Source organism: Nylanderia fulva, unplaced genomic scaffold (assembly GCF_048542155.1).
Source record: "Nylanderia fulva isolate GAGA-0341 unplaced genomic scaffold, ASM4854215v1 Scaffold3, whole genome shotgun sequence".
NCBI lineage: Eukaryota > Metazoa > Arthropoda > Insecta > Hymenoptera > Formicidae > Nylanderia > Nylanderia fulva.
In genome coordinates this window covers 8,029,147-8,056,493 of record NW_028190368.1, presented here as the reverse complement: position 1 = coordinate 8,056,493, position 27,347 = coordinate 8,029,147, and the positions used below count along the sequence as shown (strand labels likewise).

The 27,347-nt window shown below is 38.5% G+C and overlaps 1 protein-coding gene across 1 annotated transcript; it reads left to right on the top strand.

The window, feature by feature from the left end:
* The first annotated feature begins 24,971 nt into the window (after positions 1-24,971).
* On the top strand, positions 24,972-25,805 carry ato (atonal). The gene has a single exon (XM_029316986.1). The coding sequence runs from the start codon at positions 24,972-24,974 to the stop codon at positions 25,803-25,805; it is 834 nt and encodes a 277-aa protein (XP_029172819.1).
* The last annotated feature ends 1,542 nt before the right edge of the window (positions 25,806-27,347 follow it).

The window sequence follows — 27,347 nt, the reverse complement described above, 5'->3', positions numbered from 1 at the left end:
TGACTCGGCAGCAGGACGAGTTTCTCGGACGAGTGGCAATAGTAACGACAGCAGAACAAATATTTAGGTATCGTCGGCTACACCAGCCGACATTTCTTGCATTTTGTCCGCCTAATCGAATTTTATTCAGATTATTAATCAGAGATGGGAATAATGTAACAACAAAGTTCAGAAAAGTATACTTTAACGTTACGTAAAGTGTTATTTTAAATAATAATTATATATAATGTTGAAATTGATAAAAAAGACATACACTTGGATTTAGTATAGGTATATATTATTTTTATAAATATTAAAATATTTAAATTAAATATAACGTATTAAATTTACCAAAACGTATATTTGACTTAAATACTAATATATGTTCAATTAATAAAATAATTTAATTGAAAGGTTTAGTCAAGTTATAATACTGGAAAAAAATCTTGTTGCATCAACAAAAATTTTGTTCGAAAATGAACGAAACAGGTTGAATTAATGTCAATGCAACACAATTTTTTTCCAGTAAACAAATTTTTTTTGGTGTATGTATTTATAGATCAGTGAGCGTTGAATTGGTAATTAATTAGTGATACGGAATAAAGTATAGGGATATCGGTACTGGTACTCGGTGGAAGAAGTGTGTGTGTATGTGTGCATTTCTCGCAAAGTTCTTTATTTCATCTTTCGATTATACACTTGATATCCTATGTACATAATCGGCTTACACGTGTTCGCGGTTAGTTCAATCGAACACACACTAGAAGGGTCGATTCAAAATTCTTCTCTTTTTTTTCTTCAAAGGGCGAAGCGAAATACGCAACTGCGCGAATTAGGCGCGCTTTGACAATCCTAATCTCGTGAAATATACATGCGAATAACGAACTGCGAGGAAGAGAGAGAGAGAGAGGAACACGTCGGATTAAAACACACTGCAGCCGAACTGCTCAAAGGATGACGCTTGCTAAATGGTGCTAATAGTAATCCTATTCATTGTGACGTGATACTTTAGCGCGCCGTATCGTCCTCTCTACTTGACCGGATTACGAGCGGAAAAAACGACCAACTTATTTTATACGTATAGCTGATTGTGAGTGGACGATAGAGATGACCCTTCTTCGCGGAGAATATCTATGGACAGGGTGTTGAAATAAGAGACCTGTCTTATATATTTATCTTATATAATATCTCCGTAATACTGAAATGCAGAAAAGAGTCGCATGGGATTTTGTAGCAAGAGTTTTTGGCAAGTCTATTCATTTTCACACGATCATAATTCAAAAATGATTTATCTAATGGATGCATGAATATTATATAAAGGCATAATATACAATTTAAGATATATATGATATAAAAAATAAAAAAGCGATTCTTCCAATTATTCTTTTATTCAGTATCCAATTAAAGACAGTTTAGATAAGTACCCAGAAATTCGCACAAAATTCCTGAAAACTGTAATATTACGTGAAAACAAATGATGGAACAATTAGAAAAGAATTTAATAGAGAGATTCTAATATATAATCTGAGCTAAATATCTACATCTTTCAGTTAAGTGATTTAGACAGTATTAAGCTTCTTTAAGGTAAAAGGTACTTAAGGTACTAACTGCCAACAACTTTATCGAACGAGGAAGAGACGAAAGGGAGAGTCTTATGTCTGTTAATCTCATCTCGCTATAAATACCGAGAGCCGCAGGGGTTCAAACCAGTCTATTACACCCGCGTTCTAGTTATTAATTATGCTCATGCCATCGCGGTCGCCTCTTGCGATTAAATGCTAGCGCATCCCGCCGTCTCACACTGAGAGCGATTAATCTCGGAAGTGTGGCCGTTCACGGCAGGACATCAGCCTAAGTCCTGCTCGATCTATCCAGCTGTTATCTAACGTATCACATTAGTCCGAACATTATAATCTCCTACATAAATGGGCCCACATTTTTATAAATAATTGGAAAATGTATAAACATATATATTTTAAAATTTCTTTATTTTACAATTTACATCATATTTTAATTTATTGCAAAATGCTGGAAAAAAAGTGTTGTTGCATTAACAAAAATTCTATTCCAAAATGAACGAAACAGAATTTTTGTTCATGCAACAAGGTTTTTTTCCAGTGTGGTGTGTTATGATTGATTAATTTCATTAATTTATCTAAATATTAAAAAAAATATTAGATTTATCTGATTTTTTTATAATTTAAGATTTGATTCAAACGATAGATTTCGTCACTGGGGAAAAAAGCTTGTTGCATTAACAATCATTCTGTTCGAAAACGGACAAAATAGAATCACTGGTTGAATCTACCAGAATTCCTTTTAATGCAACAAGTATCTTGTTTACACAAACAATTGATTTATCGTGCAAACAAGATGCTTGTTGCATTAAAAGGAATTTTGATAGATTCAACTAGTAATTCTGTTTCGTCTATGTTTGAACAGAATTTTTGTTAGCGCAACAAGATTTTTTCCAGTATGATGGAATAAAAATTCTCATGCGAAATAAGAATCTCATATAGAATAAAAATCTTTCCTTAATAGAAGTCACAAGTATCATCCAACAATGAAGTACGTTGCAATTGATAGATTACGTAATGATTTGCTACGTGTACATCCTATAATATGATGATGAGGAATAAGTTAGCGCACGGTCGTTGTTTTCTCTCGTACAATTATAAAAGTGCGCACGTGTGGGTCGGTGGTGATTTACTTCGCATTGGAGATCGTGGGAACCGACGTTAAGGGAGAGAAGGACGAGGCTCTGAAGAGTAAAAGAAGGAAGGAAGAAAGGACGGATGAATGGGGGATGGCTCGAGAGGGAAGCGAGAGGGTGAAGGGAAGAAGATGAGCGAGAGTGAACGGAGGCTGTGTATCCCCGAATCTCTCACTCTCTCTCTCTCTCTTTCTTCTGCTCCTCTTCGGTCCATAGTACCAGAAACGCTATAGCGAACGCTATAACGATCCGTTGTGCTGGATCTGGAGTGCGTCAATGGTACTTCCAATATTATGGGCTCGATCAAAGCGTTATATTGTTTGAGATCTTATTGCACCGGCCGTGTAAACTCTCCGCGTCGACGAAGTGGGTTTTGAGCAGAGCGACACGTACCAAAACACTTACAGGTCGTCGCTTATCGATAGCTCGCGCTCTTTTGATCTTCCAAGCGTAATCTCGCCCTGTTTAAGTATGCAAAGTAATTATAGACATCATACAGAATTTTTGTGGAACCACTTATATGATTTTTGGAGATAGAGTTTGAAGTTTATTTTATTCAAAGAGACTCTTCTTTTTATATATTATAAATACTATTGATAATAAAAATTGATAATTAAAATAATTTTGATAAGATGTAATTAATAATTTTTTCTTCTCACAGTTTAAATTACACTTGACATTATTATTATTCATCCGAGAGTCTTAAGTCTTCATAACATTATGATAACATACATGAGATAAAAAATTCATATTTCTGTTTCAACTTTAATAAATATTGATATTCCTTAACAATATTCTTATAAAATATTATTACATTTTAAAAAACTTCTAATTTAAAAAAAAAAACTTCAATACAAGCCGCGAATTTCTATATGCAAGTTTATAATTAAGAGCACAGTGAAAAAAATTTGTTAACTTGCCTAAACCTTTCAACTAAATATTATTTCGTTAATTGAATATATAAAAATATTTAAATTAAATATATACCATATTAAATTTAACAAAACGTGTAATTGACTTAAATAATAATATATATGTTTAATTAAAACAAAATAGTAATTTAGTTGAAAGGTTTAATCAAAAGAAAAAGTTTTTTTGTTCAGAGCAGATAATTTGTGCACATCGATAATTTCTCATTAAATACAATAGATGTTTTTCCATGGAGAAAGAGGAGAGAATTAAGAGCACAGTGAAAAAATAATTAAATATTATTTCGTTAATTGAATATATAAAAATATTTAAATATTAAATCTAACAAAACGTGTAATTGATTTAAATACTAATATATATGTTTAATTAAAACAAAATAATAATTTAGTTGAATCAAAATAAGAAATTTTTTGCTCAGTGCAGATAATTTGCGCACATCGATAATTTCTCATTAATTATTGTACAATAGAGATGTTTTTCCAAGGAGAAAGAGGAGAGAATTCTAAACCTTTCAACTAAATATTATTTCGTTAATTGAATATATAAAAATATTTAAATATTAAATCTAACAAAACGTGTAATTGACTTAAATACTAATATATATATTTAATTAAAACAAAATAATAATTTAGTTGAATCAAAATAAGAAATTTTTCGCTCAGTTCAGATAATTTGCGCACATCGATAATTTCTCATTAAACACAATAGAGATGTTTTTCCAAGGAGAAAGAGGAGAACACGAGTGCTGGCCACGCGTACAAGACGAGGCCCCGTCGACGCGCGATAATTGGTGGCTCGGGAGAGAAATATTCCTACGTCGGTGGAGACCGTCGTCTCTCTTCGTTGCAGCCAGTCGTAGCAATTTAGCAGGTAGCCAAAAGGCTCGATCGGGGGGCAGCCTCCCTATCTCACGAGTCTATTCCCCTTCCTCGACCTCCCTTCGGGGTCCTTCCTCCCGGTCACCCCGATTCAACCCGCGCGTATTTAAAAGCGTTTAAGGGCGCTCTCCGGTGCTCGAGTGCTCTCTCCTGCCCCGGATCCACAATGGTTCTTGCGTATTATTTGTTGGTGAAATAACATGCTGTCAGTTATGGGGGATATGCTAAATATATAGGCACGCTAGATTCCCGAAGGAGAATCGATCGAACTCCGGTCGTCCGTCGTGACGCTCGAGTGTTGTGCTTCGAGCCGCAGCACGTTCGGAAAGAAACCAATGAGAACGTGTGGGGGAGATTGGGAGGGTGGAAGAAAGAGGAGAGGCGATCTTTACACATGTAGGGGCCTCTCTTTCACGAGACAATTCGTAAGAATCGAGGAGGCAACACCACCGGGATGCAGTTCGCTTCAGGGTTGGATCGCGCGGATCGGATTGATTCGACCGCGGACATCCTTCATCTCGCTCGCAGCTTCCTCTCCTCTTTCGGATCGACGCGCCGGGGAGGCGTGGATGCGTTTATTTTTTTGGGGCCCCGCCGTCGATATCCGACAATCGTTTTTTCTCCTGCCGCGCGCGAGAAAGGCATCGCAAAGATTCCGGATAGAATTCCGAATGACGCGCCGCGCCGTTTGCTATCGATGACGATACTTTTATACCCACGTTTGAAAACGCGTATATAAGCGTCGGACGAAATAATATTGATCTTTTCGTATTTATATGCGTGAGAAATTATAGAGCGAGAATCGATGCGTTACAAAAAAGAATACAAATTGAGAAACTCGGGCTTATTATTGTACAGAAAGAGAGAGAATAGGAGATTAAGAATTTTCTTTTACTTGGATTCATACGCATATAGTAAACTTTAAATATATTTCACTTTTATATATTTCTTATATAAATTTTTTATATATTTCTAAAAAATTAATATAATCCATTTATTTGGTACATTGAAAAAAAAATGTTGTTGCATCAACAAAACTTCTGTCCGAAAATGGACAAATGATTTGTCGTGCAAACAAGATGCTTGTTGCATTAAAAGGAATTCTGATCGATTTGACCAGTAATTCTATTTCGTCCATTTTTCAACAGGATTTTCCTTAATGCAACATTTTTTTCTAGTAGTTCAGAATATTTATAATTATAATTTGTAACAAACACCTTATCTCATTTCATGAAGATTGATACCGTTTGCAAAGTCATCTATACACGATGAGATCTCGAAACACTTACTGAGAAGACGAACCTTGACAAGAAGATGTTTAATCCCGTACTGGGATTATTACATCATACTCGCCCACTTATAATCTAATAAAGCAACTAATAACTAATAATAACTTAATACACTCCGGTTCGAGACAAGGCCATAATTATGTGCTCTTTAATTATGTGGATCCAGCGCTCGATCGAATCGACGTTATTTGATTATCGAGCTTGGGCGCGTACATAAAATAACGAAGGGGAGGAGCTGTTTGTTTTTCGGACACTGATGGGCCCAGAGCGGCGAATTTAGGATCAGATCGGCGTCCGATCGGATGTGTCGAATTCATACAGACACGGCTATGTGAGAAGAAGAATGATAGTTTTTGCAATGATGGGTAGAATTAATAGAGACCCCTGATTTTTAATCTGACCCATATGAAAAAGAATATTTTATATTCGTGAATACATTAAGATATCATATGTATATTCAATCAGTTAGATTCTATATAAAGATATATGTACACGGAGAGAATTTTCTCTTAGAATTTATATCCTGAAAATCATTTTTTAAAATCATCCGTTAAATAATCAGCACTATTTTTTACTCGTGCATATAATGTGGATAAATTAGAGTCTCATAGGGAGAATTTTCTTTTAGAATTTACCCTGCGAAAATCATGATAATAGGAACAATGTGCTATTAGAAGAATTTTATAAAAGTTTTCTCTGATTAATATTTATCACAATAAAAAATATTAATACGCACATAGTAAAATGAATTGAATATATTTTATCTCATTGTGGTAGATATTATTTTTTATTGTGATAAATACTAATCAGAGAAGCTCTTATAAAATTCTTCCAATAGCATATATTGTCCCATTATTACCATGATTTTTAGGGTAAATTGTAAAAGAAAATTCTCTCTGTATAGGATGTTTTAATTTATCCACAATATCTGCACGAGTAAAAAAATAGTGGTGATTATTTAGTGGATGATTTTAAAAAATGGAGGTACAACTTGCGCACGCGTCTGCATATGAAATTAAAATAATATGACGCGCAAAGTGTTTTTCTTCTCTCCTAAGTCCTTAAGATAATAGGATGAATAGGTTAACGGTCGGTTGAGAAAATGAAGTGGACCGCGATGCGTGCGTCCGCGAGCAGCTGTGTTACCACAATGCACGTGCCGCCAATGCGTTTTGCACGCGTGTGCATGCGCTTGCTGCTATTACGCGAAATGGCACGTGACCCGCTTTTAATCGCGAATACATGTTATCGCGATAATTAGCTGCGAGAGAAACTACTATTCTACTACTAGGTGAAATATATAATCCTCATGTAATCGTTACATACCGTTACTTACGCAGATGTTAATATACTTGCAAGTCATTTATTCAATTATCATAATCGTGTTCTTCACGCACCGATGATAAATGATTCTATACCTTACTTATACTTGCTAAATAAATGGAAAAATTGTATTATATTCTGGGGAAAATGTGCTTCCTCTTTCGATCTCTCTCTCTCTCTCTCTCTCTTTCTGGAACATATAGAAAGGCATATTGCAAAATATAATAAAGTATAAAAATAATAGTAAAAGAAAAATTCAATCTATACATTATGTCATAAAATAAGGAAAAATAAAAATCTCGTGTGACAAAAGAAATCTCGAAATAATACGCTTTTTAATTAAGATCGATTTCCGATAATTTTGACTGTAACGAAAATAGGGAATCGTTATTCGGGCAATTAACGTCGAGCCGGTGCGATGTCCGATTACGAGGGATTTTTTTGCTAAAAGGCGAGAGCATGACTGACAGCCGAGGGTGAATGGGGTGTTCACCAGCACGACACAACTCTCTCGCGGCTTTTCGGGCGATTTGCTATTTCGCGATGAGGTGAGAAACGAGATCTCGTTAGGATCCAACCTGGTTAACGTTATGACAACCTCCTCCCGGTCGGCAATTATCGGATTACAATGTAAAGATGCTAAAGGTGGTAAAACGCTGACAGGGTCACAGACGCTTATCGCGGGGTCTCCTTTTGAGTGCCCCGTAACGAGTTGCAAGGTGTGGGCGGACGTGTCGGTTCGGTGCGTGAGACGATGCGTCGTTTCAGCTTATATCTTGACGGGATAATTTTCTCCCTCGCAGCTTATCCCTCCTTCTTTCGTTCCGCGTATAATTCGCGCGCCTCTACATCACGTATCACGAGGAAGCGGCTATAAGAATGGTCGGATGGTCGGCCGAAAGGATTCGGCTTATTTATCACGTAACTTTTCAACAACACTATATGGCTGGAATCTACTTTTTCTAAAAACAGTTCTCTCAGAAACGAGCAACGCGATGGCGAAGTGATGATTATTATCGTCGACCATTTGTGAGATATGTGTCTTATAAAAGAGTATCCGCTTACTCAAGTTTCAAATGTCGGCTAATTTGAAAAGATAGTCACAAGTCGAACATTTTATTTTTGCATGGCGAAAGATTTATATATTTTTAGCAAACATTTTTTAATTATAAATGTATATCAAATTGATTTACACACATTTTTTTCTCTTTCTGGAACATATAGAAATACATATTGCGAAATATAATATAAAGTAATAAAAGAAAAATAAAATCCACAATTTTTAAATTTACTAAAAATTAAATTTTGAGTAAAAGAAAGAGTGTACCTTCTCACATGAGAAGACCGGAAACGTTTCGCGGACGTTTGTTGTGCATAAAATTTCGCGCGTTATCTGCGCGAGTTAACTCGCGTGTCATTTACGCGTAACCACACTTTAGCCTTTCTTTTATTCCTGCCAAAGTGTTCTGACTATCGGTCGAGCTAAAGTGTTATTTGATTTGTGGCTGGCGAGAGAGAAAGAGCCGCGCGTTCTCGTCTGTAATAAGCGAACCGCCTCTTCTTCAATATATCTATCTTGATGGTTCAATGCGCTTGCAACCGCGTAAGAAAGCCGCGACTTTACAATGCGTTCACGAAACTGCATCGTGAGCCATGCAGAGTGTAAAGAACACCCTTTTATGTAGAAGCGAGTTTTTCTTGCACAAATTATTCATTTATCTCTGAAAAATAAATTGCTCAAAGCATTCGTTTACAGAAAAATTAAAGAGAATAGGAAACAGGGATAAAAATTTACGAGAAATAAATATTTAAAGAAAAACCAAATATGAGCGAATTATATAGAAAGCTGTTATATGTTATAGCTCGGCATCTTAATTGAATTTATTGAACTATATTTTAATATAACAAACATCTTAAAATTGGTTTAAATATCTCAAAACTTTTTTATATACCTAAACTAAATAATGTAATGTATAAGATTGGAATTAATGTTACAACAAAATCTTTAAAGAACTTTCCGTCACTAAAACACTGTTGCGAGAAACATGCTTTCATCGATTCAGCGAGGGTGGGCTTCTTTTTCAAGTTCCCCGCTAAAGAGACGGAGATGTTTTTAATACGATTGTAAAGAGAGAGGACTCGCACGTGTGGTGTAAAAGTACGAATGCAAAGACAGACAGACGAAGCAGCAGCACACGATAAAAGTCTTTAGGCACCTGTCGTTCGTCTGCTCAGATCGCCGGAAAGTACCGGCACAGATGCTGCTGCTCGTTCTTTCTGTCGAGACAATAAGAACTGACACTCTCTCATCGCGAAGATACATTTCCACTATTAGCGCTAACGGGCTTCCTTACCGTTATCTAGCCTAGCCATATAAATACATAATTAATCGTATCTATATTTTATGGACCGGCGCGTACTTACTCGCGGTCAAGCCGCGTGCGGATAATTTTATTTCAATCTCAAGGAATATCTATTACAACATATACGAATTGATCAAGTGATTTCGAAGATAACATCTTTATTATCAGTTTAGTCGAATATGAATTAGAATATAATTACATATTTATTTGCAGGTTTTAGAATACGCGTATCTCTGTGACTGCTTATTTGTAAAATTTTTATTTGTTCAAATCGAATTTTTCATGTTTGGCAATGTTGCAAAAAAAAATTTTTTTTAATACTTCTCACGTAAAAATTTGACGTACCAAATATAATGTAGAAATTTCAACTCGATTTCGGAGACATCAATATGGCGAGTGCGTCTAACATGTTGCACCCAATATTGATGTCTCCAAGGCGAGTCCTTTTACAGATCTTTTACAGATATAATAATTAAAGTGCGATATAGTGCGATAATAATAGGATATAACATATTCTTCCTCTTTTTTTTATCTTGCCCCATATTTCAAAATATATTTTTTTTACACTGAAAAAAAATTTTGTTGCATTAACAAAAATTCTGTTCGAAAATGAACGAAACAGAATTACTGGTTGAATCGACCAGAATTCCTTTTAATGCAACAAGCATCTTGTTTGCACGACAAATCAGTTGTTTGTGTAAACAAGATATTTGTTGCATTAAAAGGAATTCTGGTAGATTCAACTGGTAATCCTATGTTTCGTCCATTTACGAACAGTTTTTCCAGTGTAGCTTTCAAAATTTGACAATCCATAGATCTCAATACGCAGATTCTTTCCGAGAAATAAGGTGTATCTAATATAATTCGCGCGCGTATTTTTCGGCACGATGAGCGTGTTGCGAAACGTGGAAGCCTGTCCTCATCGTTATACGCGGACGATTTCATCGCAGCCATTCGCTTCGCTTCCACGCACTTCATTTAATAAACACCTGTAATCGTGCCTCGGTCGTGCCTGCTCGAAACTCAGATCGTGTACAGATAGGACTCAAACAAGCTTGCTGGACCACCCGGGCTATTTAGAGTGACACGCCAGAACGAGAGGTACGACACGTCCCACTCGTGGTGTCCGGTATCCCAGCGAGAATGTTGACACTTGTAAGCAGTTGTTAGTATAGTGTATAGAAATCGGCGGTATCACGTCGATCATTGTCATCATCATCATCGTCAAGTAATGACTGATGCGACGCGACGCGCCAGTGTCGTTATCTTTGACGGATCTCTACTGTTGTTCATATAGCAATCAGTATCACGTTGCCATCAATAATCGCCTTCTTGTAATATAATATTATAATAGAACACGCATACATAATTAATTTTAAAAACACTTCAGTCAATTTATAATCCGAGAAAAATTTGTAAACTATAAATTAGATATTTATTTTTATATCATATATCTTGAACAAAAAATTACTATCGAGACATCTTAATTTTTTTTTGGGTTCTAGCGGGTGAATAGTTTTTCGTAATTCGAGATACATAGGAAAGAGATTCTTCACACGTTAAAGTGTGCCTCTCGGTTTGACAATCGATTCAATCTAAACGCGCCGTCTCGAAGAAAATAACGCGTAATCTGTCAGGTATTATCTACTAATCGTATTTCACGGAAACCTTCCTTTTCGCAACCGGCCGGATCAACGTTTGTTAATGACGAACAACCAGGCGAAAGGCGACCCGCTGTTCCGGGTTTTCTAAACGCGCGCCTCGTCCACTCATTAACTATGCATTTCGGGAAGATCGAACTTCGCTGGATATTTTACGAACGAAGAAAGTGCTATCCTTGTAAATTTCTCTTTCCGCCCTTCCGAGTTTTGGTACCGTTGAAAATATCGTAATCTGATCGTATCCTTGATACTGGCGAAAACCGTAGAGAAAAAGAGAGATAAGTAACACGAGTTTCAGATCGAAGCGGGAGGAAGGAAAAGATCGTAGGATCGAGAAGATGACGCCGATCTTCGGTGGATCTCGGATCCCGGGACTCTTCCTCTCTCTCTCATTCTTCGCACCTATTTCAACGCGCGGACTTTATCGCGGATCGGATCAGCAGGTATTTGTCTCCTAAACGAGGAGCTCTGCTACCTCTCAAGAGCCTTGCCGTTTTCGTCCTTCGGTTATCCGTCCTGCGATCCAGATCTCGAGTTATTTGTCGCCTCGAGAAACAAAACACGAACCGACAGAACTTTTATCGTGTTACTTTTCACCAGAAGCCTTCCCTTGATCCTGGGAAAGCTGCGAGCCTTCAGACAAGTTATCAACTTATATTATTAAACAATTTTTTTTAACTTTATAATTTTTGTATATAGATGAACTTTTTATTGATTTCTATTATTCTTTACGCTTATATTTTATTTTACATTTAGAAAAAAATTGTGTTGCATTAACAAAAATTCTGTTCGAAAATGGACGAAACAGAATTACCGATTGAATCTACCAGAATTCCTTTGAATGCAACAAATATCTTGTTTACACAAACAACTGATTTGTTGTGCAAACAAGATGCTTTCAATTCAACCAGTAATTCTGGTCGTCCATTTTCAAACAGAATTCTTCTTAATGCACCAACATTTTTTTTTAGGGTGTGTAAAGCTAAAAGGAATGCATTCTGAAATGCGGACGCACGTCGATACTCCGAAATAACATCGGCGTTTCGAGCTTTACAGAGAATCCTTTGACGGGTTCTCACGAGGACCGCGCGATAAAACGTCCGGTCGAAAGAGAATGGGCCATCGAAGAGCGTTGCCGCCCACATCCGGAGATATTGGGGGCAGCGGTGGCGACGGCGCCATCGCCTCCGGATCGCTCGTAAGGCGTTTGTTGGTTTTACCAGTAATCATTAATTCGCGCGTTTATCCAGCGCGCAATCTCGACCCCCGTCCTAAATTGGGCCGCTCTCATAAATCTCACGACCCGTCCAATTTCAGATAATACGTCAAGAGGCCGCGGAAGAGGTAGAGAGTCGCTGTAACGGTTCGCGTTTCCGCTTCTTTCATTCGCGACACGAGACACCTTTCCATCTGTATGCGGGAGAGAAAAGTACAAGTCAATTCTCGATGCAATTACTTCGAGGACCGCAATTGTTTCATTCCCACGGATATATCAAATCTCTTCACGAAACTGGTTTCTCATCAGACAATTAATTCTCGAACGGAAAGTGCATATGTTTCGTAATATCGTGCTATAATAACTCTGAAAATATAGCAGTCAGCTGCGAAATTCTTCGTCTTCATCTCGAGACACCGGGACGAGGGAATGAAGGAAGGAAGAAGGAAAGACTCACCCCCTTTTCGTGTTCATCTCAGAGCTCCGACTGTCGTCGCGAGACCATTTCCGGCGTCATGATTCGGCACGATTCCCTTAAAGCGCATGGGTATCGCGCGGGACCCGTCTCCGAGGGTAGTGAGAATTAAGGTAAAGCCAACATATATACAATATATATATATATGGGAGGGGGTGAGACGCGCGCGCCCGATCCTGCACGGGTTGGCTCCTCCGTCGAGGGAGGACGACAGGGCCATATGGAGAGCATACGGCGAGCAGCAGGCTCTCCGCACCCGTTCCTTCTTTCTCTCTCTCTCTTCCTCCTTCTTTTTGAGGGTATAATCTATCCGCCCGCCAAACTACCGTCCAAAGAAATCAGGTAACCTTCCAAACTTTAGCGCGCGCGTCTCCGTTTCCGCTATTAGGCATTTTTACATATGTGCGGACGCGGTCGCGCGCGCACGTGACGTATGGGAATCCGCTCTTGGGAGAGATTATCTCGACCTGGGCCTCTCTCTGTCTCAAACAGAGGATGTTATATCTCACTGTGTCAGTATGTTTTCAGTCACTCAATTTTAATCGTATATGAAATAGCGTGTTATTTCGATACACATATTTTAACCGGGAACCTTGGGTGATTGGATCGGTCTCTGTATCGGTGACTCTTAACGCTCTTAATTACAATTATAAATTACGAATAAGTAAGAGCCAACGCAAGGTGGACATTATACGAGTCCATTCGCAGAATTTTTTTTCAGAAGGAGACATAATTAATTTTCTGGTTTTTTAATTTTTGTTCTGTCTTAATTTTTTAAATCTATTTTTTTTTATGATTTTATTCGAATTTTTGGCTTCCCTCTACCCATGTATGAGCCATTTATGTTTACTTCTTTAATTATAATTATAACTGTCTAAAATAATACAATAGAATGTTTGAATTAGAACACGCTAATAAATAACGACTTGATTTGCCGATATAAAGCGGGCGGAAAAAAACGAAAGTACCCAAAAGAGAAATCGAAAGGAACCGTCGACTTCTCCCCTTCGTAACGAGCGACACGAGTATCGCGTCGGTATCGCGCGCGGTGCCGTCGATTCGTTCGATTCCCCGAAGAGAGGAGAAGACGTTCGTTCTAGTAGACGATCCCGGGGCCCTCTTGTCTCCCGCTTGCCAACTGTCCCAGGTGTACACGTCCGTGGGCGCTCATAAGAAGGAGAGGACTCGAGGCGTGTGGCTGGCGCGTGCTGCTAGTCCTCGATTCCAATTCCCCGCCCTTAAGTCGCTTCCGATCGTTCCCTGAAGTTCGCCGTCGCCACCGCCAGCAACCACCACCACCAGCACCATCACCATCATCACCGCCGCCGGCACCATCACGCTTAACGAACACGCGAGGTGAGGCTGCTTCGTGCTTAAAGACACAAAACTCCCTCGTTTTGCCAGTCTCTCTTTCCTTTCTCCTCGCCTAATCGTCCTGGTCTTCGGTTACGCTCGTCGCGAAACTTTCTTACACAACAAAGCATGCGTGCGCTCTAACTCCGGAGAATGTAAGTCTCCAAAGCTAATGATGCGGCGCGACGTGCGGTGGAATGAGGATGGGAAACGTGAAACGAGGATGGGGTTGTTATGTTTGTAGAGCTTGTTGCTTTCGAAAATTGCAAGATTTTTTTTTTCCCAGGACTAGAGATAGGAAAAATTGGTAGGAAAATATATTTGCAAATTTGATTATTGAATTTTCTCTAGATGGTCTCAAGGACTTCTCTTTAGGAGGTGACCTGTTCGATGCAAAGTTATTTTATCATATTTATAAATATACTCTCGACGCTTTCGACAGACGCAAATTACTATGTTAAATACCTTCAATGCTTTTGACAAAAATTGGTAGGAAAATATATTTGCAATTTGGATTATCGAATTTTCTCTAGATGGTCTCAAGAACTTCTCTTTAGGAGAGGACCTGTCCGATGCAATGTTATTTTGCCAAATTTTATGATATACTCTCGACGCTTTTGACAGACGCAAATTACTATGTTAAATACCTTCAATGCTTTTGACAAAAATTGGTAGAAAAATATATTTGCAATTTGGATTATCGAATTTTCTCTAGATGGTCTCAAGTACTTCTCTTTAGGAAAGGACCTGTCCGATGCAATGTTATTTTACCAAATTTTATGATATACTCTCGACGCTTTTGACAGACGCAAATTACTATGTTAAATACCTTCAATGCTTTTGGCAAAAAAAAAAAAACGATATTAAGTCGCGTCCTTGTATCTCGCTAATTGGCTCGGCGATCACTTCCCAGTTATGCATATTGTATACCTACCGGGTGGGTTTCAGTTCGTGCAGGAACGGCGGCGATTTTCGTGCAGACGTTCCGATCTTAGCGCTACCAGATTATCGATTATCGATTTTCGCGGCGTGCGTGCCGAACCCCGGGCGATAATTTGATTTGAACAACCACCCCGGCTGTTGTTAGAAGTCAGTCAGTCATTCAGTCAGTCACGGTACGGAACGCCGCGCCGGGATGATTCCGAGACCGGATTATGCTTATCTCACACACGTGTTACACACCGCATCACGCTCGTAGACGGCTGAATCCGTGAAAGTGTTAAGTCCCGAAATTGCTAATTTGCATTCATAATGGGGACGAGCGTGTCCGGAATCCTGTTTACGCCATCGAGCCACATTGTATTCTTAGATCGTCACCGTAGAATGAACACTTCATGTTCGATTCTTTTTTTCACGTTGTTGCTCGATTTTTTTGATCTCGCTACTCTATTCATCCGGCATCCCCTGTTAAGAGCCGAGATCATCCTTTGTATGGGAGCACAAATTTCATAATTTAGTGACTGGGAAGAAAATAATTTTCTATTCACTTTGTGCACATCATCGATAAATCCAACACGTTCGCAGTAAACGGTATAATAATATAGCAAATCAATTAATAGATAATCTACAATGAATTTCTAATGAAATATAATTGCACAAGATTCATGAAATTTGCTATTCTTCGTGGAGATTTTTCTAAAATAAAAATAAAAAAGGGCGACTCTTTCTTCTCTCCTTTCTTTTTACGTCTGCTCGCGAATGTGTCTTCGCGATGACCTTCGGCGATCGTAGATTTATTCCTAGAGAACCGAATATACTTATCTTCTCACTCTCCCCTGGTTCTCGTCGGGCGACAGCGGCAGTGGTCCGGGATTTCTTCGGGAATCAAGTTTCTCGTTAATAATTTCGGTAACATTCACGGGTCCGCGCGAATAAGCAAGAGTCGTGCATGGCACGCGAGGCATATACACAATAGCCGCATCGGTCCGACATTGGTCGGATTATTGTAGCAAAGGAGCCGGCGGCCTTTGATAGTTCTAAGCTGCGTTAGCATTTCTATGGCGACCGAATTGCATCGGCGTGGTTCGTCGAAAAAATCATACCCTGCCTGCGGCCGTCATTGTGCAACGCGGCCGACCGACAGGCTAAAACGTTGCGCGTTTTAGCCATTTATCCCTTCATTGGCGTTAACCAGGAATGTTATTGGCGAGGGAGAAAACGTTTACGTCAAACTCTTCTCTCGTTTTCCAGTGTGCGCGCGCGTGAATTCGGCAGAGACGTGTAAATCATGCCACGAATTTGCTCCTCATTACAAAAGAACGTCTCCACGCAAACGAGCTCATCATGCTTCGGTAATTTTCTTCAACAGGCTGGACATACCGATGAATAACCAGTCAACCAGTAAATAACCGATACATTTCTTTGTGGTCGCGTAAAATAATGTATCTTTTCAGAACTACCCACGAAGGGACGTTTATTTGAGAATCTATATCTCTTGCAATAATATGTATTGTATATCGCGGAAATTAATTAATTTCTTTTTTTTTTTATTGTAACGCGTTTTTTTAAATAATGATAAGTAAGAGAATCTTGATTAGTATACACACATACACACACACACAAGGGCATTTAGCATTAGAAGAAAAATCCGACTCGTGGGAAAAATATCCCGCCCACAACTTGGTGATCGCGGCCCGATTGAATTAGTCGAAACTTTTTCCCGAAGCCTGGAAATCAGGGCGTTTCGTTCGACGTAGCAACATTAATTTCAAAATTGGGCATTTTTATGGATTTCGTAAGCGATGTAAACCTCTGCGGTAGGGATTCTAGGATCGCGCGGCCCTCGAAGTGTTCTAATGCGGCCAAGGGTTGAAAATCCTTCCGATCGAGATGAACGATCCGGGTCGAAATTTCATCTCGGATTGCCACGCAATCGAATTTAATTTGCGCTGCAGGTAATCGAACGGGAGAGGAGACTCGATTGAAAGCCATTATCCGGAATATCGATAATTGTATGTACCTATATGCAGGTACAACTTCCATATAATGTGCATACAAGAAAATAAAAATACCGCGACTTTTTCGAATTTTATATTCATACTCTTGTCTTCTGAAAAATTAAGAACGCAAGTTAGCCTCTCTCAAATCTTTTATATCCTGTGTAATACTAATATCGCGGTTGGCAAAGTAATTGTACCGTCCGCGAAACTTCGATCCGGGAAGGAACGAGCTGTAGCTTTGTATGGGGGACCACACAGGTCGACTAGAGCGTATTAAACTTTGGCATACAGGTTCCGCGGAACAATCAACGGTAACTATATATTCAATTTTTATATTTGAATATTAAGCAGTGGCGCATCCTGTTGTCGACGATCTGTCTACCTCCGCCCGGACTTTACGTTCTCACAAACGGCGCACCATGCATGCACAAAATAGGGATAACGCTTCTTTTTTTTCGCAGGAATCGCTGCGGGCGTGGACCGTATGGTACTTACTTGATACTTTTGCCACGCCTTATTACCGCGCTATTGCATTTCTATTATGTCGCGTTCGCATTCGTCCGGATCCTCAATTTTTATCCGGTCAAATATTCGAACGCTCGTATAGCTAAATCTAGCCAGAGTAGATTTAAAATTTATCTTAAATCTTATGGTTTCATTTTTTTTAATGATATACATACAATAAAATTATGTGAATATTTAAAAATAATTTAATTTAATATAATTTGTAAACAGCTCTTTAATAAATTAATCAACAACTAAAAGGCAATAAGAGCTAATTAAATTCTATCAATTAGTAATTTATTTGTGAAAGGATGTATAACATATTAAATGTTGTTTAAAAATAATTGTATTACATTTAAATTTAAAATATATTTTTCGATTTTTCTATATTTGACGCGATTGTCTTAACTTGAAGTACTTTAAATACCAATGATGCATATATGATGTCCGGAAAATTCGTCAGGAAGCTCAGATCATCCGGCATCGTAATCACCAGCGATGTATAGCACTCAGGTAACCCCTTCATTTTAAAACTATGATAAACTAGCGCTCGCCTACGGGCCGGGAATTTGCCTCTATGATTTATGCTAATGCGTCGGACCTACCCCAAAGCAGCCTCTACTAAACGCTCTATTAGGCTTAAGTTAATTACGACTACCTTCCTGCGGTGGGGCCACGCCGATCGTTACCATATTACAATACGTATATATTACGCCCGATTAACGACGCCAGCGCGCGTTTCATGAATGTTAAAAAACGTAAGAGCCAGGGTGGCGATTACAAGTGACCCCGCTTTCTTTTCGGCTTCTATATCATTCGTATAGCTGCCGAGACGAATATCATTTTCCTTTATTGCACCTTTTGTTTCTCCATCTCGTCTGTTCTCTCACATCCGTCCCTTCCTTCGTCGTCGGCGGGCGAGAGTTTTCCTTTAATCAAGCGTATCTAATACCTATACACGTGATTACCTTAGCGAGGACGATTTTTGTCATGAATTCTTGCATGTGGAAAATGCTCGACCTCGTATTTGTAAACACCGAAATTTCAGGGTAATACGAAATAAGCGCGTTTTAATATATGTCATTAAGTGAAGATTTTATTATTAAGAGATTTTTTATCTCTGATGTATACAAATTTTTTATTCATTTATTCTTATGTCCACATAGAAGAGTTTTTTGTAAGAATAAGTTTTCTTCATAAATTTCTAAAATAAAAAATAAATCTATGTTCCTTTTGAATTTGAATCAAGTGACAAATTTTCAAGATTATAGGCATTAAAAAATACGTTTGTGAAAAACTCGTATCGAGGAATCTAACAGGGAGGACATTACTTTTATATATTGCGACGCGAAAGCGATAATATTAGAAAGTGGACGGATAATTCCCGTATTGGATGATCAAGGATAATAACGATGGCCATCGAGAATAGAATTTCGGACAGTGGTTTCTTCCGGACTCGACGAACGATTATGGGACAATGACTTCATTTTACCCCTCGGGGACTATTTTTCCGATGGTTAATGGTCTGATCGCGCCGTGACCGAACATGCCGCCTAGTGATTTGCGATATACCATGTCCGACGTAATCGCTAATTGACTCCTAGATTTCAAGGAAGAACACAGAGTCGCAAACGAGCAGCGGACCCACCCCCGTGGTGGCATTGCTACATTTTTTTGACCACCGAAAACATAAGCTTAAAGTTGCTAGCTGTCATCAGCTATAGGAAATCGACGGTTGCGACGAATGCGCGTCTCTTAAGAAGAAATCGAAATAGTATTCTTTATAATTAATTAAATTTTTAATTTTTTTCGTGTATTTAATACGAGAAAATTTATAACAAGCAGCGAGGTTTATAAAATTTTTATGTCACAAAATAGTAAAAATCTAAAGTGAATAAATGACATACACGGAGAGAATTTTCTCTTAGAATTTACCTTGAAAATCATGGTAATCTAAGACACTATGGTATTGGAAGGATCTTATTAATTTCTCTGATTAATATTTACCACAATAAAAAATATTAATATGTGCATAGTAAAATTTATTGTATATACATAGTAAAATTAATCGAACATATTTTATATCTTATTGTGATAGATATTAAGATTTTTATCGTGATAAATATTAATTAGAAAAACTCTTAATATTGTCTTCGCCATTACCATGATTTTCAGAGTAAATTCTAAGACAAAATTCTCTCTGTGTAATAATCTTGAAAAAATATCGATCGGATCGATTAGTATTAATTTCTCTGATTAATATTTACCACGATAAAAAATATTAATATGTGCATAGTAAAATTTATTGTATATACGTAGCAAAATTAATCGAACATATTTTATATCTTATTGTGATAGATATTAATATTTTTATTGTGATAAATATTAAATATTTTATATCTTATTGTGATAGATATTAATATTTTTATTGTGATAAATATTAAATATTGTCTTAGATTACCATGATTTTCAGGGTAAATTCTAAGACAAAATTCTCTCTGTGTAATAATCTTGAAAAAATATCGATCGGATCGATTAGTATTAATTTCTCTGATTAATATTTACCGCAATAAAAAATATTAATATGTGCATAGTAAAATTTATTGTATATACGTAGCAAAATTAATCGAACATATTTTATATCTTATTGTGATAGATATTAATATTTTTATTGTGATAAATATTAATTAGAAAAACTCTTAATAATGTCTCAGCTATTACCATGATTTTCAGGGTAAATTCTAAGACAAAATTCTCTCTGTGTAATAATCTTGAAAAAATATCGATCGATTAGTATTTCGAGACGAAGAATCACCGCGGGCCGAGTGTTCTGCGAGGAATCGTCTCGTTTCGTGTCTTCGTTACGGCTAAGGGGCCTTGTTTGAGGAACGTTTCACGCGCTCGCCGAATAGTGGAGCGCACGTTTCATGTTTGGAATCACCGGACACAACAACACGACTAAGCAAACGGCGCGGCGGCGGTATAGTAGCGACTCTCTCGTTGGGACAAAACGAGGAATCTGAAAAGCGGAACCGCATAATACGGTAATTGCATTCTCAGAATCAGCGCGGCACGCACTCGCTTAACAAGCCTCTACGAGTTCGTTTCTGTCTGTCTGTCTGGCTCTGCAGACACGAGAGCTGGGCCGAAGGGCAGGCAGCTCGTGGCGGACGACACCCTGCCACCCATCAACAAATACCACGGTAGTTTGTTCAGTAATTAAAAAAAAGAACACGTACTAGGAACGCCAGAAATTATTACGACATATGTCGACCTATTAATCAATCTGGAATATTTTTCAACGATATAACTAATTTATATTCAAGATTTTGTGATCTACATCAAAAAGTTATTGCTACATAATTTTTCCAGCCTTTTTTTTAAACATTCAAAAATTATATGTATATCTTTAATTTCTGAAAAAAGTTTGCGGAGTTTGATGTGCATTTATCTTTTCAACATTTGCGCGTTTACTTTCAATATCTAACAATAAGATTGAAAATTCGATCCGCTGAATGAGTTGGAAGTTATATGAAGGACGACCATCCGTTCTCGGAAGGCAACAATAATGATTTTGGGTTAATTGCTCGCTTTTCGATCTAATAGAGAACATATCTATCAGAGCACGTTGGATTCAATGAATTATTGATGAAACGACGTGAAATCGTATAGCGAAGGGAAGGTCAGTCGGCGTGGGGATGAGAAGGGAGAGAGGGTTCTCGTGAAGAAGAGGGTGGAATAAAAATGTGGCGTTCCTCCGAATATAACTATCCCAGTCCCGAAACAAATTCCGGTCCAGTCCGCGAAAGCTCACGTCTCTATCTGCGAATGCATATTCATCGGACTGGCCGTAAAGGGCAACGAGGAATGGGAATCTTCGTGGAGGGCCGGCGAAGGGATCGCACCGTCATACGGCGCCCTCATAAATTACCGCTAGTTGCCGGGTAACATGTTATTTGCCACCGAGCTCCACAAATGAGTTCACTTTGTATTTAATTACTCGACTCACGCCCAGGGCGTATCCCACCCTGGCGGATCCACCCTGCATCAGACCGCCTCGCGTGCAGCTCTTTCTCTCTTTGCCTACATTATTTCTCTCTTCCCTCTACGTCGCTTAATTCTCTCTTTTTCCTCGGGTCTAGAGTGATTCGCGCAAGCCTCATTTTAGATTCTGCGCTTCTTAATCTGCTTACGCTGTGTTCTTGAAATAGTGTTTCTTGTCTTCCGCGATACGCAAATAAACCGCATCCGCGTACTTTACTTTGACGTTTTTAAACATATTTTCTTTTTTATAATTATAATTATAATATATATTTTAAAATTCGTATTTAAAGATTATGTGAAAGTGTGTTTATTATTATGTAGTCACACGTAGAATTCTGTATTTTCAATTTACCACATTTATATCACGGGATTATAAGCCATTTAATTTCAGCTTTTCAGAAAAGCTATTTCTTGATAAATGTGTTATCTTTTCTGTTCGTTTCGATTGCGTCGGCAAGTTTCTGGCAAGTCGAAAAGTCCAGACGCAACGGAATGAGTGGGTTGAGCGTGCAACACCAGCGTTACAGGGCAGGTAGGTAGGTAAAAAGGTAAAAGGTATAGGGCAAGGGCAGAGGCAGGTAGGCCAGACTTACGCTTCGCCGTCCTAATTATTGGTTCCGCCACAATTCCATCCGTGGAACGAGATGATAATAGATGAAAGCGATCAATTTTTAAATTGCGCCTGATGAACGGAAAAAAAGTGAGAGAATATCGCGCGGGATATTGGAAACTGAAGGGAGCGCAAGAAAAATCTCTTGTAACACCTGGGACCTGCGAGAAAAAAATTTTTTTCAAGTGGTACTCTCGCTAAATACGTCAATTATATCGATATTTCGCTATAGAGTTAATTTCTCGTTATACATTTTTTCCTATATTCTTTTATTTCTTATCATAACATTATTTCCATTTTTTAATATCGTATTTTTATTTTAAAGATGCGCGCATTTTCATCTTAATTAATTATTAGCTATTATTATTTCTCTCTTAATAGATTTTTTTCAGTAATTCATTGTTATTATTATTTTACTTGCAGTTTCTATTTGCTGTATGTTTTTAGGGCTTGTCCTAGAATGCCATAAATGCATTTATTTATCTATTTGTCACTTTAGGATCTTAATAAAAGTTCGGGACTGAAAGACGCGAGACAAAATCGCGCGTCGATTCACGCGCATTTCATACACGAAAACGTTGTCGTCGTAGATACGGAAGGTTTTTAAGTAGAGGGGATTATTCCACTACTTAGGAGGAATTTTTGGGCGGCTGTGAGACGATCTCCGAAATTCAAGACGGCAAGCGCGCCCGGAACGACAGGAGAATGACAGAGATCGGGTTGCCACGGACCACCGTGTGTCGCGGTCACCGCAAACTTTATCCTACCTGTTTTCGCTAATTGAGCGAGTAAAGATGTAACTGGACCTTACGCCCTTAAAGTATTTGCACCCTTTTGCGCAGATACGATCCATCTCGAGAGACGGAATGACCGAAGCCAGTCCGATTCGTCGATTCTCCATGTCCAAATGCATCGAGGGATGCATTCTGGAAGTTTTAACCAAGTTTTTTTTTCCCGACGAATGCCATCATATCGTGTTCAACTAGTTTTTCTTTGCGTAAAAAAATGTATTTAAGAATATTAAATGTGTGTATTCGTATACAGAGAAAATTACACTTTTCAGTGTGAGTATGTCAAGATAAGAACAGATTTATATATGATATATTTATATAATAGAAATATATAATATTAAAATGTTTTTGCGATATTTAAAATTTGTATATCGTAAAGTGTGAATCAATACACCATCTATTTGCAATTATTTCCATGCCACATCAATATACGTCTTGACATTTCGAGAAACTTGACGCAGAATCATTTCTATGACATTTGTATTGTAATAAGTTACTTAAGTAAATTTTATTGGATACATACATATGTAATTCACGTATTTACGTATTTTAAGTGATCCAATTACTAATTATATAATACTTTCCACCTGCCAAAACTCGCACGCGTGTCCGTTGTGCGGTCACGAGGTGCACACTCACCCTTATGCACGCGTGCACAAGTTAATGGTGATTTTCCGGTGTTGCACTTGGGGAAGCGTAAGAATATATAAAGTAGCTTCTCGACAGCAGGTAGCAAACACTATCAGACGAGGAACCTTCATCATTCGCCATTAGTTTTATTAAATTATCTACATAATACAAAATCCAAGAAGAGACATATAAAAATACATGATTTCACATAAGAAAATAGCAACAAACAGTAAGCTGGATCTAACTTATCGAATTAATGTAGCCAGTGTTTGCTGTTATTTAAATAAAGTTATATAGATGATCATCTAGATGAAACTTTCGTTCGCGTCATCTTATCTTTATATAGATAACAAAAATATGTATTATCTATATCTGCATCTTAGATGGGAAAAAATATTATCACTTTATTAAATTATCTAGAATAATGTTCAGATAATTTGATTGAAAGTCATAGCGCATAAAAAATACTGAAAATTTATCAAAAAAATATGAATATATTTTTATTTATAATTTACATTTTTTTATAACTGTATTTACATAAGCATTTTTTAAAATGATTATCTAGAAAATTATCTAATTTTATATTTTATCTAGATATATCTAAAACAAAATCATCTTTATAAGATAAATTTACATATATTTTGATCTCATCTTTATCTGGCTAATTTGAAAATCATCTAAGCACAAGACTGAACGTAGCCATAATTTCTCCGATGAAGCAAGCGATCATCGACTCATTCATTTAATGCATCGAATTTTTCGTAATGCGCAATGACTTTAATGGCTGTACCTGGTTCCTACATGCGAGATCTCGTACGGGTACGACGGAGGCGCCGGGCCACCTGTTGCGGCCCCCGCTCGCGAACTCCGACTTGGCCGGTTCCCTCGACTCCTTCATCTCGAAGTGGGGAACCGCGCTCGACGGTGATTGGCGGTGCGGCACGTGCTACGCGAGGGTGCCTCGCTCCACGAACGCATAAATATCCCGATGCCGTTTTACCCGGCTTCAGAACCACCCCGTGGCTCGTCTTGGCTCGATTTCACGCGCACGATTCGTACATCGACCCATCCTCGAGTAAGAGAGATCGATCGATCACCGGGGATAAGAAGCTGCGGAGGAGAAGGAGAGACTTTCGCGATCGGTTATCAAGTGCGGTTTCAGTGAAAGGAAATCTTGGAGCGCGGGAAAAGAAGGAGAAGACTCATCATCATCATCATCATCCGCGTGAAATCGTAGCGCGTGCGCGCGTCGTTTCGTCGTGAGGATCCTGCTATGGAATTGCAGGAGATGTTTCGTTACGGATACATGTTCCCGCCGCGTGAGGACGAGCCGCTCGCAGCCTGCGCGTACCTGGATCTGCCGAATTACACGAAGACCAGCAAGATCGGTCTGCCGCCCATGAGCACCCTGGCCGTGCCGCAGAGTCTCGTTTATGACAGCAGCAACTGCAGCGACGGCTGGCACACGCCGAGTCCCACCGCCAGTCTGCGATCCGTCAGTCCGGCCACGACGTTGTCGATCTCGTCGGAACCAGAGACTCTCAACAGCGCGCCGTCGACGTATCGGCTGCTGACCTCGGTCGGCAAGGACAAGAGGACCTCGTCGACGATCGGGCTGAACAACCTCGGTCATAAACGGTTGCGGGTCAGCGCGATGGACCATCTCGTGACCGAGGAGATGGTCAATTTGGACGGCGAGCGAGAGGATCCCGAGGAGACGCTCGTCCTGGATGCCGACAAAACGCAGTCCTGTCACGGCAGCGTCATCAGCAACTCCAGCCTGTCCGACAGAATAATGGACGGTGACAGTGAAGACGACGAGGAGATCAGCGAGGACGGAGTGGACCATCCGGAGAACGCGAACGTCACTTCCGGCGAGCGTGACGCGGTCCGCAGACGAGGCAAGTACGTCAACTCGACCATCGTCCGGAAACGTCGGCTGGCCGCCAACGCGCGCGAGAGGAGACGAATGCAGAACCTGAACAAGGCTTTCGACAGACTCCGCGCTTACTTGCCGTCTCTGGGCAATGATAGGCAGTTGTCCAAGTATGAGACGTTGCAGATGGCTCAATCTTACATTACTGCGCTTTACGATCTGCTACAGTGAGGCTTTCCGCGGTGCTGGAAGCAGTTAAGCTCGTTTAAGCTTAAGGTAAAGCGGGACCTTAAATAAGAGACGTCAAATATGAGATTCGCGAATTCTTCGAACATTGACGTTGTGAAAAATAAATTTAATCAGAAAGATGGAAGAGAGAGAGAGAGATCGAGTCCATGTTATCGCATTTGAGAAATGTGCCTTTTGTAAAATATAAATAATAATTATCAATATCTATAATATTGAGAGATAAATTGACCATTAAATCAATAATTGTTTCGTTAATAAGCAGAACGAGAAATGACGTATTATCATTATGTATTATTTACTGATGCGCTCTGTATGTTTCACACTTTTCAATATTCACGCACAATTATTCGTTGTACTGTGAAAACTGAAAAATGCACAGATATATCGAACAATGTAAAATAATTGCTGACATGCGATCTCGGATCTATAAAATATTAGCGATATTATACGTATGTAAATAGATGTAAATTTTGTATTATAGCCTGTTATAAGAGTTAATTAATCTTAAGCGCTGTATCATATAGCCCGCAGAATTGTGTATACTATTATAATTTATTTTTGATACGACAATTAGCTACGTATTCTTTGCGAGACTGAAATGCGATGTATTTTTTTTACAAAATAAAATTATTTTACATAACTCTCCACATGATCTTTGCATCCGTGCGATATAATTTTTCAATATCTATGCATACAAGAAATATATCTGCATGTATTACGTACATACGTGACTTCTAATTTTGGATTAAAATCCTCTACGCTTCTTTCAAAAATTACAACGATAAATTAGACGAATCAACGTCTTTTTTTCGACCCTTTGTTTCATCATTTGTCGTCATCGTGCGCAGTTATCTTAATAATCGGTGTCGCGATTGTCGGTCCACTTTTCGCGCAACTCCTCGAAGTAAGAATTTGCTAGTTGGGGTCGCTGGATGGACAAATGGATATTCATCGAAAAAGCGAAAGAGAGAATGACGAGCAGCACCATCATCGGTGGTCCATTCGTTATACGAAACCTGGGCGACGCGGAGGTGCCCGGTTTCATCGCAATTTGAGAAGAACCTGCAGACTTCTTTCCTTCCAACGATGACTCCTTCCTCTTTTTCTTCCTTCCTTCCTCCTGCATCTTATACCTTTTCATTCCTTTTTGATAATTGCTAAATTAAATTTTTATTTAGCAATTATTATTTATATATTGTAGCATTTATGTAGAATTAAAAGAATTTTTAATAAAAACAGATCTTTCGGAGCTGTCTAGTGACGAATTATCTTAGCATGCTTTTTTCATCATCCGTCAAGTTACGCGCAACTAGTGAATATAATAAACCAAGATTAGTCGCACAATTTTTATGTAATCACAATAAATGAGGAGAAGTAACTTATTTCTATTTTTTTACACAAGAGAAGTTGTTTCTCTAAATTTTATATGAGAATGTGATCTCTTCCAGATGCCACAGAAGTTAGATAAATATGACATTCTTTGAGGCAATGACGAAGGAAGAAGTGCGGCATCTAAATAAATAC